At 42.0% G+C, this 19,794-nt stretch overlaps 1 protein-coding gene across 1 annotated transcript in view; it reads left to right on the forward strand.

Moving 5' to 3' along the window:
* LOC139259848 (mitogen-activated protein kinase kinase kinase 20-like) overlaps positions 1–18,369 on the forward strand; it is a 74,949-nt gene extending 56,580 nt beyond the window's left edge. Inside the window, exons 9-10 of the mRNA XM_070875731.1 lie at positions 1,096–1,240; positions 12,097–18,369. Of these exons, the coding sequence (XP_070731832.1) occupies positions 1,096–1,240; positions 12,097–12,950 (999 nt within the window). The 3' untranslated portion in view covers positions 12,951–18,369. The remainder of the gene's footprint in view (positions 1–1,095; positions 1,241–12,096) is intronic.
* Positions 18,370–19,794: the final 1,425 nt, after the last annotated feature.

A 19,794-nucleotide genomic window follows, 5' to 3' on the forward strand; every position in this document is an offset into this window, starting at 1 on the left:
TAGCGAGGGGATTTGAGTACAGGGGCAGGGAGGTGTTACTACAGTTGTACAGGGCCTTGGTGAGGCCACACCCTGGCGTATTGTGTACAGTTTTGGTCTCCTAACTTGAGGAAGGACATTCTTGCTAACTTGAGGAAGGACATTCTTGCTATTGAGGGAGTGCAGCGAAGGTTCACCAGACTGATTCCCGGGATGGCGGGACTGACATATCAAGAAAGACTGGATCAACTGGGCTTGTATTCACTGGAGTTCAGAAGAATGAGAGGGGATCTCATAGAAACGTTTAAAATTCTGACGGGTTTAGACAGGTTAGCTGCAGGAAGAATGTTCCCAATATTGGGGAAGTCCAGAACCAGGGGTCACAGTCTAAGGATAAGGGGTAAGCCATTTAGGACCGAGATAAGGAGAAACCTCTTCACCCAGAGAATGGTGAACCTGTGGAATTCTCTACCACAGAAAGTTGTTGAGGCCAATTCACTAAATATATTCAAAAAGGAGTTAGATGTAGTCCTTACTACTAGGGGGATCAAGGGGTATGGCGAGAAAGCAGGAATGGGGTACTGAAGTTGCATGTTCAGCCATGAACTCATTGAATGGCAGTGCAGGCTAGAAGGGCCGAATGGCCTACTCCTGCACCTATTTTCTATGTTTCTATGTGTGTAATTCAGTATTGACCCATAGAGATCAGGAAGATCCCAAGTTTGATCCCAAGATTGTGCTTTGGTAGTTTACCTCAGCCAAGGCATTACATTTGGCACATGCACATGTGCAAACACTGGACAAAGATAGGATCAAGCTGACTCTGATTTCGCCCTCCTCTCTTCTTCCCCCTCCCACCCCACCATAGTTGAATAGTCAGTCCAGATTCAATTTCTCATCTTATGCATGAAGAATATCTCCTTGAGCAAGGTATCAGAGGCTGGCTGGCAGCAGTGGAACTGTACCTCAGTATGAAGCATTATCTTCAGGGGAGGAGGTGAAAAGTTTATCATTGGGCATAAATCTACTCGAAAAGATATTGGCATATATTTTTTAAATTATGCTCGAGCGTGTAAGATGTCTCTGAAAGTTTTTCTTTTGAAAATTATTCAACAGAATGATGTCAAAGCTCCAAAAACAACGAAGCACAACCACACTATTACACGGAATACTTTGAATACTGAAGTGAAGGAGGTGGTGCTGGTTATCCAGACCGTGTCAACAAACACAGAAAACAAGTTTCAGAGCAGGTGCAACTCAAGTAAGTCATTTATTGAAACCATTAAACCATATTTTATAGAATTGGAGGAAATCAAACAATATTATAATGCAACTGGTTTTGATGACAATAATCCAGATCAAAATAAACAATACTGGAAAGTGTTCCTGCATGCACATCAGGATTAAGTTCAATTGTGATGCCCCCACTATTGACATTGACACTGACATTCATGCCGGGAATCTCCTCAGGGGTTCTCCCGATCGGCCCCTGTGATTCACAGAAACCGCAGATAAACCATATAAATGATTTTCCAGCCAATCTGCTGAAGTTATGACAGATTATACAAATCCCCGAGGAAATTCTCAGAGCCACTGTCTTGGTTTACATAAGAAGAATGGCTATTTAAGATACTGGAAAGCTGTTGGTGCCCATGGATCTATATCCCAGCAAAGAGCCAATGCCCTTGAGAGGAGGGATAGGAAAAATTAATTTATCATGTACATGCCCGCAAAAATTCATTCACACACAATTAAGATAGTACTATCAGCAGCACAGGAATAAGTTGTTTTTTGCATATGAAAACTGATGACACGGAAGTAAAGTCTCCACTTTTGAACCATACAGACCAGCGAGGTTCTAGATTTGATCCCCAGTCTTTGGAGCTTGCTGATTTCTGTCAGGGCAGCAGTCGGGGCCCTTCAATGGACTGTAAAACCTTTATGTTGGGGGCATGGGATGAGTGGGGGGGGGCGTGAGAATGACCAGGATTACTGCTCCTGATCACTGGACACTGACCAATGCAAAAGCCTGTCTGTATTCAATATCATGGATCATACATAAAAATTGATAGTTTGAGAAAGATACTGGAGGGCAACCACAGGCAGTAGATCTGTACCCCAGTGAGGGAGCCAGTGCCTTCAAGAAAGGAGGGTTCCTTGATACGGCATAGTATTTTGCAGGACATTGGCTCAGTTGGTAAATTCACTTTGGGCTGTGGTACAAAACTATGCAGACTGACGAGGTTTCAGATTCAATCCTAGCTTGAGGACACTAACTGGCCTCAAAATGTAAGATATATTGAGTGACCTCTAATAACAGTGTGGAGAGAAGGAATAATAAGGGGGAAAAGTCTCTGGTGGGTGTAGTCTATAGGTCCACTAACAATAGCTACACTGTTGGACGGAGTATAAATCAAGAAATAATGGAGGCTTGTAAAACAGGAACGGCAATAATGATGGGCGATTTTAAACTTCATATTGATTGGACAAAGCAAATTGGCCAGGATAATCTTGAGGAAGAGTTCAAAGAGTGTATCCAGGATAGTTTCCTTGAACAGTATGTTGCGGAACAAACCAGAGAGCAGGCTATCTTAGATCTGGTACTGTGTAATGAGACAGGATTAATAAACGATCTCCTAGTAAAGGATCCTCTAGGAATGAGTGAACATAACATGGTTGAATTTCAAATTCAGTTGGAGGGTGAGAAAGTTGGATCCCTAACCAGTGTCCAAAGCTTAAATAAAGGAGACTACAAAGGTATGAAGGCAGAGTTGACTAAAGTGGACTGGGAAAATAGATTAAAGTGTGGTACGGTTGATGAGCAGTGGCAGGCATTTAAGGAGATATTTCATAAATCTCAACTAAAATATATCCCAATGAGAAGGAAAGGCTGTAAAAGAGAAGGGATAACCAGCCGTGGCTAACTAAGGAATTAAGGGATGGTATCAAATTGAAAACAAGGGCATACAATATGGCCAAGACTAGTGGGAGGCCAGAGGATTGGGAAACTGTTAAAAGCCAACAAAGAACGACTAAAAAAATAATAGAGAGGGAAGATAGATTATGAAAGTAAACTAGCACGAAATATAAAAACAGGTAGTAAGAGTTTCTACAAGTACATAAAAAGGAAAAGTATGGCTAAAGTAAATGTTGGTCTTCTAGAGGATGAGACTGGGGAATTAATAATGGAGAACAGGGGAATGGCAGAGACTTTGAACAAATATTTTGTATTGGTCTTCACGGTAGAGGTAAAAATATTCCAATATGGGATAATCAAGGAGCTATAGGGACAAAAGAAATTGATATAATCACTATCACTAAAGAAGTAATACCTGGTAAAATAATGGGACTAAAGGCGGAGAAGTCCCCTGGACCTAATGGCTTGCATCCTACGATCCTAAAAGAAGTGGCTGCAGAGATAGTGGATGCATTGGTTGTAATCTACCAAAATTCCCTGGATTCTGGGGAGGTCCCAGCGGTTTGGAAAACCGCAAATGTAACTCCCCTATTTAAAAAAAGGAGCCAGACAGAAAGCAGGAAAAATAGAAACATAGAAAATAGGTGCAGGAGTAGGCCATTCGGCCCCTCAAGCCTGCATCACCATTCAATAAGATCATGGCTGATCATTCCCTCTACCCCTTTCCTGTTTTCTCTCCATACCCCTTGATCCCTTTAGCTGTAAGGGCCATATCGAACTCCATCTTGAATATATCCAATGAACTGCCATCAACAACTCTCTGCGGTAGGGAATTCCACAGGTTAACAACTCTCTGAGTGAAGAAATTTCTCCTCATCTCAGTCCTAAATGGCCTACCCCTTATCCTAAGACTTTGTCCCCTGGTTCTGGACTCCCCCACCATCAGGAACATTCTTCCCGCATCTAACCTGTCCAGTCCCGTCAGAATCTTGTAAGTTTCTATGAGATACCCTCTCATCCTTCTAAACTCCAGTGTATAAAGGCCCAGTTGACCAGTCTCTCCTCATATGTCAGTCCTGCCATCCCGGGAATCAGTCTGGTGAACCTTCGCTGCACTCCCTCAATAGTAAGAACGTCCTTCCTCAGATTAGGAGACCAAAACTGAACACAATATTCCAGGTGAGGCCTCACCAAGGCCCTGTACAACTGCAGTAAGACCTCCCTGCTCCTATACTCAAATCCCCTAGCTATGAAGGCCAATGTACCATTTGCCTTCTTCACCGCCTGCTGTACCTGCATGCCAACTTTCAATGACTGATGAACCATTACACCCAGGTCTCGTTGCACCTCCCCCTTTTCTAATCTGCCGCCATTCAGATAATAATCTGCCTTCGTGTTTTTGCCCCCAAAGTGGATAACCTCACATTTATCCACATTATACTGCATCTGCCATGCATTTGCCCACTCACCTAACCTGTCCAAGTCACCCTGCAGCCTCTTAACGTCCTCCTCACAGCTCACACCGCCACCCAGTTTAGTGTCATCTGCAAACTTGGAGATATTACACTCAATTCCTTCATCTAAATCATTATTGTAAAGAGCTGGGGTCCCAGCACTGAGTCCTGCGGCACCTCACTAGTCACTGCCTGCCATTCTGAAAAGGACCCGTTTATCCCAACTCTCTGCTTCCTGTCTGCCAACAAGTTCTCTATCCACGTCAGTACATTACCCCCAATACCATGTGCTTTGATTTTGTACACCAATCTCTTGTGTGGGACCTTGTCAAAAGCCTTTTGAAAGTCCAAATACACCACATCCACTGGTACTCCCTTGTTCACTCTACTAGTTACATCCTCAAAAAATTCCAGAAGATTTGTCAAGCATGATTTCCCTTTCATAAATCCATGCTGACTTGGACCGATCCTGTCACTGCTATCCAAATGCGCTGCTATTTCATCTTTAATAATTGATTCTAACATTTTCCCCATTACTGATGTCAGGCGAACCGGTCTATAATTTTCTCTCTCCCTCCTTTTTTAAACAGTGGTGTTACATTAGTTACCCTCCAGTCCAAAGGAACTGATCCAGAGTCGATAGATTGTTGGAAAATGACCACCAATGCACCACTATTTCTATGGCCACTTCCTTAAGTACTCTGGGATGCAGACTATTAGGCCCCGGGGATTTATCGGGCTTCAATTCCATCAATTTCCCGAACACAATTTCCAGCTTTATAAGGATATCCTTCATTTCCTCCTTCTCATTAGACCCTCGGTCCCCTAGTATTTCCGGAACGTTATTTGTGTCTTCCTTCGTGAAAACAGAACCAAAGTATTTGTTCAATTGGTCCGCCATTTCTTTGTTCCCCATTATAAATTCACCTGAATCTGACTGCAAGTGACCTAAGTTTGCTTTCACTAATCTTTTTCTCTTCACATATCTATAGAAGCTTTTGCAGTCAGTTTTTGTGTTCCCAGCAAGCTTCCTCTCATACTCTATGTTCCCCTTCCTAATTAAACCTTTGTCGTCCTCTGCTATATTACAAAATACTCACAGTCCTCAGGTTTGCTGCTTTTTCTGGCCAATTTATATGCCTCTTTCTTGGATTTAACACTATCCTTAATTTCCCTTGTTAGTCACGGTTGAGCCACCTTCTGCATTTTATTTTTTACTCCAGACAGGGATGTACAATTGTTGAAGTTCATCCATGTGATCTTTAAATGTTTCCCATTGCCCATCCACCATCAACCCTTTAAGTGTCACTCGCCAGTCTATTCTAGCCAATTCACGCCTCATACCATCGAAGTTACCTTTCCCCAAGTTCAGGACCCTAATCTCTGAATTAACTTTGTCACTCTCCATCTTAATAAAGCATTCTACCATATTATGATCACTCTTCCCCAAGGGGCCTCGCACAACAAGATTGCTAATTAGTCCCTTCTCATTACACATCACCCAGTCTAGGATGGCCAGACCTCAAGTTGGTTCCTCGACATATTGGTCTAGAAAACCATCTCTAACACACTCCAGGAAATCCTCCTCCACCGCATTGCTACTAGTTTGCTTAGCCCAATCAATATGTAGATTGAAGTCGCCCATGATAACTGCTGTACCTTTATTGCACGCATCCCTAATTTCTTGTTTGATGCTGTTGCCATCTTCATTACTACTGTTTGGTGATTTGTACACAACCCGCATTATAGTTTTCTGCCCTTTGGTATTCCGTAGCTCCATCCATACAGATTCCACATCATCCAAGCTAATGTCCTTCCTTACTATTGCACTAATTTCTACTTTAACCAGCAACGCCACCCCATCTCCTTTTCCTTTCTGTCTATCCTTGCTAAATGTTGAATACCCCTGGATGTTGAGTTCCCAGCCTTGGTCACCCTGGAGCCATGTCTCCGTGATGCCAATTACATCATATCCGTTAACTGCTATCTGCGCAGTTAATTTGTCCACCTTATTCCGAATTGTCCTCGCATTGAGGCACAGAGCCTTTAGGCTTGTCTTTTTAACACTCTTTGACCCGTTAGGATTTTGCTGTAATGTGGCCCTTTTTGCTTTTTGCCTTGGGTTTCTGTGCCCTCCACTTTTACTTTTCTTCTTTCAATCTTTTGAAACTATAGACCGGTTAGCCTAACATCTGTCGTTGGGAAAATGCTGGAGTCCATTATTACGGAAGCAGTAGCAGGACTTTTGGAAAAGCATGATTTTATCAGAGTCAGCATGGTTTTATGAAAGGGAAATCATGTTTGACAAATTTGCTAGAGTTCGTTGAGGATGTAACGAGCAGGGTGGATAAGGGGGAACCAGTGGATGTGGTGTATTTGGATTTCCAGAAGGCATTTGATAAGGTGCCACATAAAAGGTTACTGCACAAGATAAAAGTTCACGGGGTTGGGGGTAATATATTAGCATGGATGGAGGATTGGCTAACTAACAGAACACCGAGAGTCAGGATAAATGGGTCATTTTCCGGTTTGGAAACAATAACTAGTGGGGTGCCACAGGGATCGGTGCTGGGGCCTCAACTATTGACAATCTATATTAATGACTTGGATGAAGGAACCAAGTGTAATGTAGCCAACTTTGCTGATTATACAAAGATGGGTGGGAAAGCAAATTGTGAGTAGGACACAAAAAATCTGCAAAGAGATATAGACAGGTTAAGTGAGTGGGCAAAAATTTGGCAGATAGAGTATAATGTAGGAAAATGTGAGGTTATCCACTTTGGCAGAAAAATAGCAAAGCAAATTATATTTTAAATGGAGAAAAATTTGCTGCAGCACAGAGGGACATGGGGGTCCTTGTGTATGAAACACACAAAGTTAGTATGCAGGAACACCAAGTAATCAGAAAGGCAAATGGAATGTTAGCCTTTATTGCAAGGGGGATAGAGTATAAAAGCAGAGAAGTCCTGCTACAACTGTACAGGGTATTGGTGAGGCCACACCTGGAGTACTGCGTACAGTTTGGTCTCCGTATTTAAGGAAGGATATACTTGCATTGGAGGCTGTTCAGAGAAGGTTCACTAGGTTGATTCTGGAGATGAGCGGGTTGATTTATGAAGATAGGTTGAGGTAGGTAGGGACTGTACTCATTGGAGTTCAGAAGAATAAGAGGTGATCTTATCGAACCATATCAAATAATGACGGGGCTCGACAGGTTGGATGCAGAGAAGATATTTCCACTTATGATGTAATTGGCATCATGGAGATGTGGTTCCAGGGTGACCAAGGCTGGGAACTCAACATCCAGGGGTATTCAACATTTAGGAAGGATAGATAGAAAGGAAAAGGAGGCGGGGTGGCATTGCTGGTTAAAGAGGAAATTAATAGTAAGAAAGGACATTAGCTTGGATGCTGTGGAATCGGTATGGGTGGAGCTATGGAATACCAAAGTGCAGAAAACATGAGTGGGAGTTGTGTACAGACCACCAAACAGTAGTAGTAAGGTTGAGGACAGCATCAAACAAGAAATTAGGGATGCATGCAATAAAGGTACAGCAGTTATCATGGGTGACTTCAATCTACATATTGATTGGGCTAACCAAACTGGTAGCAATGCGGTGGAGGAAGATTTCCTGGAGTGTATTGGGGATGGTTTTCTAGACCAATATGTCAAGGAACCAACTAGGGAGCTGGATATCCTAGACTGGGTGATGTGTAATGAGAAAGGACTAATTAGCAATCTTGTTGTGCGAGGCCCCTTGGGGAAGAGTGACCATAACATGGTAGAATTCTTTATTGAGATGGAGAGTGACGCAGTTAATTCAGAAACTAGGGTCCTGAACTTAAGGAAAGGTAACTTCGATGGTTTGAGGCGTGAATTGGCTAGAATAGACTGGCAAATGATACTTAAAAGGTTGACGGTGGATAGGCAATGGTAAACATTTATAGATCACATGGATGAACTTCAGCACATGTACATCCCCGTCAGGAGTAAAAATAAAAAGGGGAAGGTGGCACAACCATGACTAACGAGGGAAATTAAGGATAGTGTTAAATCCAAGGAAGAGGCATATAAATTAGCTAGAAAAAGTAGCAAACCTGAGGACTGGGAGAAATTTAGAATTCAGCAGAGGAGGACAAAGGGTTTAATTCAGAGGGGGAAAATAGAGTACGAGAAGAAGCTTGCCGGGAACATAAAAACTGACTGCAAAAGCTTCTATAGATATGTGAAGAGAAAAAGATTAGTGAAGACAAACGTAGGTCTCTTGCAGTCGGATTCAGGTGAATTTATAATGGGGAACAAAGAAATGGCGGACCAATTGAACAAATACTTTGGTTCTGTCTTTACGAAGGAAGACACAAATAACCTTCCGGAAGTACTAAAGGACCGAGGGCCTAGTGAGAAGGAGGAACTGAAGGATATCCTTATTAGGCGGGAAATTGTGTTAAGAAAATTGATGGGATTGAAGGCCGATAAATCCCCGGGGCCTGATAGACTGCATCCCAGAGTACTTAAGGAAGTGGCCCTAGAAATAGTGGATGCATTGGTGATCATTTTCCAACAGTCTTATCGACTCTGAATCAGTTCCTATGGACTGGAGGGTAGCTAATGTAACACCACTTTTTAAAAAGGGAGGGAGAGAGAAAGCGGGTAATTATAGACCAGTTAGCCTGCCATCAGTAGTGGGGAAAATGTTGGAATCAATTATTAAGGATGAAATAGCAGCACATTTGGAAAGCAGTGATAGGATCAGTCCAAGTCAGCATGGATTTATGAAGGGGAAATCATGCTTGACAAATCTTCTGGAATTTTTTGAGGATATAACTGATAGAGTGGACAAGGGAGAACCAGTGGATATGGTATATTTGGACTTTCAAAAGGCTTTTGACAAGGTCCCACACAAGAGATTGGTGTGCAAAATCGAAGCACATGGTATTGGGATAATATACTGACGTGGATAGAGAACAGGAAGCAGAGAGTCGGGATAAACGGGTCCTTTTCACAATGGCAAGCAGTGACTAGTGGAGGGCCGCAGGGCTCAGTGCTGGGACCCCAACTCTTTACAATATACATCAATGATTTAGATGAAGGAATTGAGTGTAATATCTCCAAGTTTGCAGATGACACTAAACTGGGTGGCGGTGTGAGCTGTGAAGGGGACTCTAAGAAGCTGCAGGGTGACTTGGACAGGTTAGGTGAGTGGGCACATGCATGGCAGATGCAGTATAATGTGGATAAATGTGAGGTTATCAACTTTGGGGGCAAAAACGCGAAGACAGAATATTATTTGAATGGCGGCAGATTAGGAAAAGGGGAGGTGCAACGAGACCTAGGTGTCATGGTTCATCAGTCATTGAAAGTTGGCATACAGGTACAGCAGGCAAATGGTATGTTGGCCTTCATAGCTAGGGGATTTGAGTATAGGAGCAGGGAGGTCTTACTGCAGTTGTACAGAGCCTTGGTGAGGCCTCACCTGGAATATTGTGTTCTGTTTTGGTCTCCTAATCTGAGGAAGGACGTTCTTGCTATTGAGGGAGTGCAGCAAATGTTCACCAGACTGATTCCCGGGATGACTGGACTGACATATGAGGAGAGACTGGATCAACTGGGCCTTTATACATTGGAGTTTAGAAGGATGAGAGGGGATCTCATAGAACCATTTAAGATTCTGATGGGATGGGACAGGTTAGATGCGGGTAGAATGTTCCCGATGTTGGGGAAGTCCAGCACCAGGGGACGCAGTCTTAGGATAAGGGGTAGGCCATTTAGGACTGAGATGAGGAGAAACTTTTTCACTCGGTGAGTTGTTAACCTGTGGAATTCCGCAGAGAGTTGTTGATGGCAGTTCATTGGATATATTCAAGAGGGAGTTCGATATGGCCCTTACGGCTAAGGGGATCAAGGAGTATGGAGAGAAAGCAGGCAAGAGGTACTGAGGGAATGATCAGCCATGATCTTATTGAATGATGGTGCAGGCTCGAAGGGCTGAATGGCCTACTATTTTTTATGTTTCTATCGGGGAAACTAAAACTAGGGGACATAGTTTCAGAATAAGGGGTCGGCCATTTAAAACTGAGATGAGGAGAAATGTCTTCTCAAAGGGTTGTAAATCTGTGGAATTCTCTGCCCCAGAGAGCTGTGGAGGCTGGTTCACTGAATATAGTTAAGGCAGAGCTCGACAGATTTTTGAGCGATAAGGGAATAAAGGGTTAGGGGAGCAGGCAGGGAAGTGGAACTGAGTCCATGATCAGATCAGCCATGATCTTATTAAATGGCAGAGCAGGTTCAAGGGGTTAAATGGCCTACTCCTACTCCTATTTCTTATGTTCTTATGTATGTGTATGGATGGAAGATGAATTTACGATTGGGCTCAATCCCATTCTCTGCCTTAAAGAATGTTCATTTGGATAAGGCAGCTCCTACCGATGGAACTGCTCCTCAGTATGAGTTACCATCATCGGGATAGGAAGGATAAGGAAATGGAGCGATTGTTTTTGAAAAATGCATGAAATTTGTGTATATATAAAAACTGCTGAAGTTGACCATTATAGCATGGTGTGAACAGAACCAACGGTGATCATGGTAATTCACAAATACCAATGCACGTTGGCATCTAAACTGCTGACAACTGCAATTTGAGCGTTGGAATAAACAAAACTCACCAAAGGATGAGTTGTTATTCTGAATAGTTTAAATTTGCTATCTTTGTTTCACATGTATTTTTTTATTTCCATTTGCCACCGCAATTAAGGTATGTAACATAACTAGATATAAGTTATCAGAAACCCTCAGCACTATGTGATAGTCCTGCTGCTTTCTCTCCTTCAATTCTTTGTGTAGCATCCTTGTTACAAGTCAGCTACCAAAGTTTTTATATGCACACAAAATTATTCAATTTATCTTATGAAGAAGAATTCCTGGAGATTAGATTTCAGTGCATATTGTCGGTTTGTGATCATGCTCAGTAAAGAGTAATGAAAATTATTTTGCCAGCACATTATAGTGTTTACATATTTTTGGCAGAAATCAGAATAACATTACCAAAGTGACAAATTTATTTAATGTAATGCAACCGCTGCAGAATTTATATGAATTTCCTTAGACCTAGACCATTAATGCTTTTGGGGCAATAAGATTTTTGTACAAATGTTATTTGTTTTATTTTTTATTCTTGTGCTTAGTGATGGGAAATGCCTGTTGCAGGAAACTTATATTTTATACAGTTGCTCAAAATCTAGCATATAACTTTTAATTTGGTAAAAAAGAGAGAAGACATTTTCAGGAGCAATCATGGTTTAATCTTTATCTAATGATTCATTCTACTGCAATAAACAGTTGCAATTTATATAATACAAATATTCTGTTCACGAAACAGATGGGGCAGATTATTCTATGCAGTAAAATCTTAATGAAGTTGTGTTGAACATGCTTATGAATGACTTTTCTTCAGTCGATCCATTGTTCCAGGTTGCTATGATCTGGAGCTTTAGATCAAGCAGATGCTGATGAATACAATAGAGATTAAAAGGAAATGAAGTGAATAAATAGCTAAATACACATACAGTTGTTTCTTGATCAGCCCACCATTATTTTTAGATGGCAAATTTGCCTTAGTGAATAGGATCTCTTGCTAAACAAGCCAAATTATAATCAATGTTTTCCTTTGCAAAAATGTCATTTACAAAATTGCTGATTTCTGATTGGCTGGATTAACGATGCTTTTTGTACATATTTTTGTATTCCAGATATTCGTCAACAGTGGTTCAATGCTTTAAAGTTACGCAAAATACCTGCAAGTGACTCTCCACAATATTCTGCAGTTTTACCTCCTAACCATACTACTTCCAATTCCACTACATTACCTCATTTTTTAATGTTATTTGCTAATCAAGATACTTATGCGGCAGCTGTGAGACGAGTGCAGAGCTCTAACATCTATCACATCACAACTACTCTGGCTCAGTCCAAACAAAGCTCTATCCCAATATCAACAACACCAGGATTAAGCAGTCGCCTTTCTGCTGTACATCTGAGTTCTGTGGGAAGTAGCCTATCCAGCACAACCTCAAACAGCATTTTGGAAAGAGACCAGATTAATAGCAGACAAAGCAGTGGCTATCATAGTAATGACTCCAAAGACTTTTTGTTTAATAAAACAACCAGTCCTGAGGGATTAAACCACAGAAGTAGAAAAGGGGTTAGCCCAACATTCATACCTAGCAGTGGAACGGTGGACAAGGTGAAGGGATCTGGCAGGGAGAGAAGTAAGAGCTCACCTCTCAGACATTATTCTGGCTGTCAATCATCAGAAAGAAGGTTTGCTCAGTCCATTCGTTCTAACCATGCTAAGTCATGGGGCCCTGACAGAAACCTACAAAAGCAATTTCAGCAACATTTAGATACAGCTAGTACAGTCCCAGAGGTGCCAGCTGCAAGTGCTAACAATATAAAAGACACAGGCGAGGATAGGCAAAGCAAACCTAATGAAGGAGAGTGGATTAAAGTTGAACGGCACAGAAAATCTCCAAAAAATGACTGTTTTAAAGTATCTAGAGGTAGAGGAAGAGGACGAGGAACAGGACGCAGCCGACTGTACTGACAAAGCACCACAGACGTTCATTTCTGTTTGTGTCAACAGAAAATGGCATTTCTATTTGCACATCTTTTTTTCATTTGTAATACTTCAAGCAGATGGATTAATCTGCTAATGGAGCACACAACAGATTTGACTAGTTTGGGAGTATTTGAAACAATGCAAGCCTTTCACTAAGCCAATTTATATTATTGGGTCTGAACTCAGTGTTAAGCAAATGCAATCAGGGTAAATTTGTAGGATACTCTATCCCATAGAGCTTTAGCTCTATGCTGGCACAGGTTTCAGTGGATAACTGCAATCCTCTGGTAATTTGCGAATATGAGTATATTAGATGGAATGAGTAAGGGGACAATCTGTGTGTAGCATAGAGTGTGTATTGCACAAGAGATAGTGAGTATGTGTGGGTTGAATGTTGTGTAGAGAGAGGGAGAGATATGAGTATGGGACACTTCCATACACATGAATATACACACACTGCCTTGACATCTCAACCTTGACTGCTCTTCTTGCCATCCCCTCTGACGACTTGGATCAAGAAACGAATGTATGGGGAATCAGAAACCCATAGCAGACATCCTACCATGTTTGATCCCATTTGGTTTTGTAAGTCTGATTATGTACTTTTGGTTGCTAGATTTGCTGCAACATTGAGGACTCCTATCTTATAGACACAGAACTCTATTTTATGTACTAACTGCAATGCAGCTGGGTCCTTTCATTTGTTTGTCATAATTTGGCAATGAACTGCAGCTGAAATAATTATTTTTTATTTTAAACCTTAACTTAGCAATGAATTTAGGTCCTGGGTATTCTTAAAAGCATGTATTACAGATTAGATGTCAAAGTGGTTGAGATGTTTGAATATACTCTTAGCACTATACCAGGCCCGTGGCCTGTTCTAACCTTCTGGACAGGCAGGGCTCCTATTTCCATGATGTAACTGCAAATTATCAAAGGGCAGTTAGTCTTCATTCTCATAGCCAAGACAAGAACCAATTTTTGTTGGGAAATGTGGGCACTAATCTACATCCCACCACTGTTTGATTTGCTGCAACATCCTATTTTATGGATGCAGCACAGCAAATTGGAGGATCAGTGCTCCAATCAGTGCGGATCTTTGTAAGCACCTTTTCTTTCAGGTTTTCTTTTTTATTTCTCCATCTTGTATTTGCCTTTCCCTTTGTGCTTCCCCCTTGTATGACTTCATTCTCTTGTTGCTCTTGGAAACTGTTTTTGGACAGTTAATTACCCATTTGTGGCAGCATTTATTAAGAATTAGTTGGGAGGAAGGTTATGACAGTAGGAAACAGAAATGAAATTGAGACTGTGTTACACTCCAGCAGAGAAAGCAATACTACAACTCTTACAGTCTGCTGCATAAGTGCAGATGGTAGGAAATAGACTACATGCCAGTACAATGCCTACAGATCAGAAGTACCAATTTATTATCAAACATTGCTTGGATATAGCTTTAAGATTACCCAGGTTGTTGTTTTTACCATAAATATTCATTGGGTTGGCCGCTATGTTTCAGGTGGAGGTTCAATTATCTATTTTTTTGTTGTGAAAGGGATTAAAACAATCATGCATTTAATGCCACAGCATAATCTTCTTGGGCCCAAGTTTGCCCCCCCCCGCTTAGAATAGCGCACCTCCATGAGGTGCGCCGACTTTGTAGAAGAAAAACCGCGCCTAAAACTTACCTCTGTATTCTCCCCGCTGCCGGAACGTTGCAGGCTCTTGGCGCAGCGCAGCACATGCCTGCAGCTGTGGGGGGGCGGAGCCAGATCCCGGTGCTGAAAGCATGTGCGCTAGAGTGTGCGCGCATGTGCAGAGGCTGCGTGGGAGGGGCCCGAAGCACGCCACCCCTAGCCCTGGCCGAATGGGCTCACTGGGGCGGCGAAGATCGGACTCGGGCCTCCCTCCTCTTCATCTTCAGCTCCCGCTCTGGCAACCCCACCCCCCAGTTCAGGTCCGCTGCCGCTCCCCCCCACCCCCGTTAAGGTCCGCGGCCGCTCCGGCTCCCCCCCCTCGTTCAGTCCCGCTTCCCCCCCACCCTCCCGTTCAGCCGTCCCCCCTCCCTTCACGGCCTCGGCGGGGCCCGCCCGACAGGCATCTTGCTGGGGGCGGGCGCAGCCTGAAGTCTTTGGCCCGGCTTCCTCTCGTCGGCCGGGCCCATTCAGCCTCCTCCCCTCCCTCTTTTCCCCCCCTCCTCCCCACTCCCTCCACACTTCCTCCCCTCCTCCTCTTCTCCCCCCACCCCTCCTCTCTGCTCCCTCCCTCCCCCTTCCTCTCCCTTCCTCTTCCTCCACCCTCCTCTCCCTCTCCCCACCCCTCACTGACAGACATAGAGAGACACTGACAGAGAGAGGGACACTAGGGGGGGGAGGGGGGTGTCCCAGCACGCTGTTGGAGGGCTCCCGGTGCTGCAGTCAGTGAGTAGAAACGTAATTTTTTATTTATTGATTTTTTAAAAAATTTTATTAATTGTTTTTGATTTATTGGTTGATTTATTGATTTATTTATCATTTATTATTGACGATGGCACTTTATTTGTAAAAGTGACGTGTTTCATGTTTGTAAACTTCCCATCACCCCCCCTCCCCCCCCCCTTCTCTCGTTCCCTACGCTTGATTTCTAAGTGTAAGCAAGGTTTTCTGAGCGTACAAAAATCTACACTTACTCCATTCTAAGTAAGTTTGGAGTAAGTTTTAGTTGCCTAAACTTGCAAAACAGGCGTAAGTGGCTGGACATGCCCCCTTTTGAAAAAAAATCTGTTCTAAAATGAAACTATTCTAACTCACTAGAACTGGAGCAAACTAAATGCCGAGAATTGCAATTTCTAAGATGCTCCATTCTAAACTAGTTGCTCAAAAAAAATAGGAGCAACTCAGGCCGAAACTTGAGCCCTTTGTGTTTAATGTCCGTCAAATAAGTCATTAAACTGAGATCCTGTCTGCCTCTTCAAATGGACGTAAAAGATCCCATCGCACTACTCAGAAGAGCAGGAAGTTCCCTTCGTGTTCTGGCCAGCATTCATCACTCAGCAAATGCCACTAAAAAAAGTAACTGGTCACTTACCTCATTTGCTGCCTGTGGGACTTTACTGTATACAATTTGGCTGCCATGTTTACCTACAAAATAACAGTGACAGCATGTCAAAAGTAATTCGCTGGCTGCAAAGAACTTTGGGACATCCTTAGGACAGGAAAGGCACTATATAAATGCAAGTTTATTCATTGTTTCCTTAAAAGGTCCTATAAATAGGTGGCCTAGTGATAGAAGTGGCAGATCAATTGCATTTTCACCTATGCCCTTGAATCCACCAACATTAGCCAGATGAATCTTGAAAGTTCTGATTGGCCTGCTGTTTGTTAAGTGTTCCATCTCTGTGTGAAGGAGAGGAAGAACTGACATTATGTAATTTACATCTCTTGAATCATGCCACTACTATTCAAATGGATTGGCAATTGTGTATTAAGGCCTGGCCTATTCCACATTTCCCTACAAAAAATAGATGTCTCAGTTACAGTAATTAGCAGGAATTTCCTGTACTGCTGAGTGTGTGTTTTGAATAAATTCTCAACACCAGTACTTTGGGCATAACATATAGAAATGTATGAGAGAGATAGATATAATTTCTATATGCTCTGCAGCTGTTGCAAATATATTTATGTGCTGATCACTAAAGAGCAATGTTTTTTTTAAAAGGCTAATCTAATTGAATAAGCAATTGTATGTATACATAAGCAAAAGTATTTTATTTGAATTTTACTTGCAAGTAAAATAAAAATGGATTCCACAGGCTTAAGTTAACTCTTTAAGGGATATAATTATGACCATGTTGGCCAAGAAACTGGTAGAACTCCTCGTCCTAGAATTCCACTTCAAATAGTGCAATGGGATCTTTAACATTTTATCTGAAAGATGGAAACTCTATGACAATGCTGTATCCCTGTAGCCTTATGGAGGCTCCATGCAAAAGTTCAGTTTGGGGCACTTACATATACATATGAAAAATAACAATCTTCAGCAAATTACTGCATTACAATATACTGTAAATCAGCAGTGATTACAAAACGGTAATCCCTCAGTTGAGAAGCCTTCATGACCGACATGATAACCCCATTGATTCCCTACCTCCTCCGCAAAACAAGATTCCCCGCCAACTCCACAGTATATCAATATAATTAAAAGTTTTCTGTCTAGATACTTCCAGTCACCAGCTCTGATTCCTGAGCAACACAATAGAAGCGTAAGATAGGAACTTGGAAGTGGTGGTGAGGTGCCGAGTCAGAAGCGCAGCGGGATCATTACACTGAGCCACAGTGGCTCACGCTGCGATCTTTATTCAAAAAGCTTGAATGTCTGCTGATTTTCATCTACACACAGTGGATCTGAAATACTGACTGTCCACATAAAACATAGACAGTTGGTATGCATGTTGGAGACGGTCACTTAAACAGCTCTTCCATGAATCTGGTAAATCTGCTGTATTTGTTTGTTTATTTATTCACAGGATGTGGGCATCACTGGCAAGGCCAGCATTTATTGCCCGTCCCTAGTTGCCCTTGCGACGGTGGTAGTAAACCACCTTGAACCGCTGCAATCTGCGTGGTGAAGGTACTCCCACAGTGCTGTTAGGTAGGATGTTCCAGGATTTTGACCCAGCGACGAAGGAACAGCAATATATTTCCAAGTAGGGATGGTGTGTAACTTGGTGGTGGTGGTATTCCCATGTGACTGCTGCCCTTGCCCTTCAACAAGTCGCAGGTTTGGGGATGCTATCAAAGAAGCCTTGGCCAATTGCTACAATGTATCTTGTATATTCAGCTACTTGGAGGTAGTACTATATTTTCATGTATGGAATTGAGTAACAAAAGTGATATTCCTTGGTCCAGGTTTTAGATTATTTTTCCTTGAGGGAGATGACTGCACATGATGTGTGGAAGAAGCAAGCTTAATGTGCCAAATTGCTTTTTCTGATTCATTGCTTCCCCTATCTTGTACTGTGAAACTGAATATTGTGGTACTACAAAGTTTACTTCTCATGCAAGAGTAATGATTTACTATTTGCATGCAAAAGTAAAATTATGGAATTTGATTACCAAAATATCAGTACTATTCACAGAATCCCATGTAATAAAAACTGAATTGTACAGTCAACATAGGTTATTTATCTTTGTATATATGTACAGCACAGGTGTCCAACTTGTTTGACCTTGAGGGCAAACATGCAACCTTCTTTCATATGCCTAGGACTGAATGTAATTTTTTATTCAAATTCTTTGTAAGGCGCAAATCAGAAATATCAAATGGGGAATCCCCATACTTTATATCCATGGTGCCAATATACAATGTTACTCACTTTCCTTCTGTTAAATATTTTCTCTGTTTAGTCAATAAACTGGAAATACACAAATGAAGTGCTTTCCTCAATATGTGTCCGATGCTGTCTATTTCTGTGTCACATCTTCACCACATATATGAAAGCAAAATTTGAGCCAGAAATCAGAAATGTGAGCGTGAGGATAATGTACCAAAAAAATAGAAACTGAATCAATTAAATCACTCAACATATTCAAAAAAAAAACCCTTTTGACCATTATTTTTCTTACACAAACTTAAATATTAAGGGCTCCAAATAAGATTTTTAGTACCTCTATAATGTTTTTACTGAGACCTGCGCCCCTTTCAAAAGCCACTGTTTGAGTTAATATTTTCCCCAGAGCTATTGTGCGGTCAGCTGAAAGGAGCTCCCAGGAACAGCTGTGCCTGCAAATCCCAGGATGCTGTAGTCTGAGCATATGCAGTATGGACAGTCTCCCAGAATGCATCAGTATGATTCAGTGCATCTGACCCTCATGCTATTTGCATTTATTTCAAATAATTTGAAGACAAGCTAGATCATAAATTTTTTTTAAGTTTTTGGAGGTGACTATCTTCATTTACTTTTTTTAACTTCAGACAGGGTAGCTGCAGAGTGACAGACAGGATGTGATTCGAGCACCGTTGCTTCGTTTTTGAATTCTCCGTATAAAGAAAATAAACATTGTTTGCATAAAGATTTATTTTGCTCGATACAAAAGTCAACATGTATCGCGAGATGGCCATACATAATTTTGTTGCTGCAAAATGATTTTATTTTCATGTTTTGTAAGTACATTCTCATTGCCAGTTCCACTCACATGATAAATTCATCAGTTGGCTGTAAATAACTAAAACTAATACCTGACTTTGTATTGAGCTATGATTCTTTTTCATGCTATGTATAAAATATACACAGGGATTTATATATAAAAATAATGTTCCTCAATTGTCAACCTGACTCCGTTGGTAACACTCTTGCCGATGAGTCAGTTATAAATTCAAGCCCACACCGAGACTAAATGTTAGCAAAGATTATATGCCTAAATTAGCAGATGATCTTGGCTAACATTTAGTATGGAGGGTGAGCTACATTGTTAGAAGTGTTGACTTTCAGATGACATTAAAACGAGACCCTGTCTGCATCTATTCACAAAGGAGCAGGGAGTTCTCCGGGTATCCTGGCCAACAATTATCTCAATCAACACCAGATAGGCAGTCCCTCGGAATCGAGGAAGACTTGCTTCCACTCCTAAAGTGAGTCTTTTGGTGGTTGGACAGTCCAATACGAGAGCCACAAACTGGTGGGGACAGACATTCGTCAGGAGATGGGGGGGTGGGACTGATTTGCCACACGCTCCTTCCCGCTGCCTGTGCCTGACCTCTTCACACTCGCAGTGTTGAGATTCTAACAGCTCAACGCACTCCCGGATGCACTTTCTCCACCTAGGGCAGTCTTCGGCCAGGGACTCCCAGGTAT

Source organism: Pristiophorus japonicus, chromosome 3 (assembly GCF_044704955.1).
Source record: "Pristiophorus japonicus isolate sPriJap1 chromosome 3, sPriJap1.hap1, whole genome shotgun sequence".
NCBI lineage: Eukaryota > Metazoa > Chordata > Chondrichthyes > Pristiophoridae > Pristiophorus > Pristiophorus japonicus.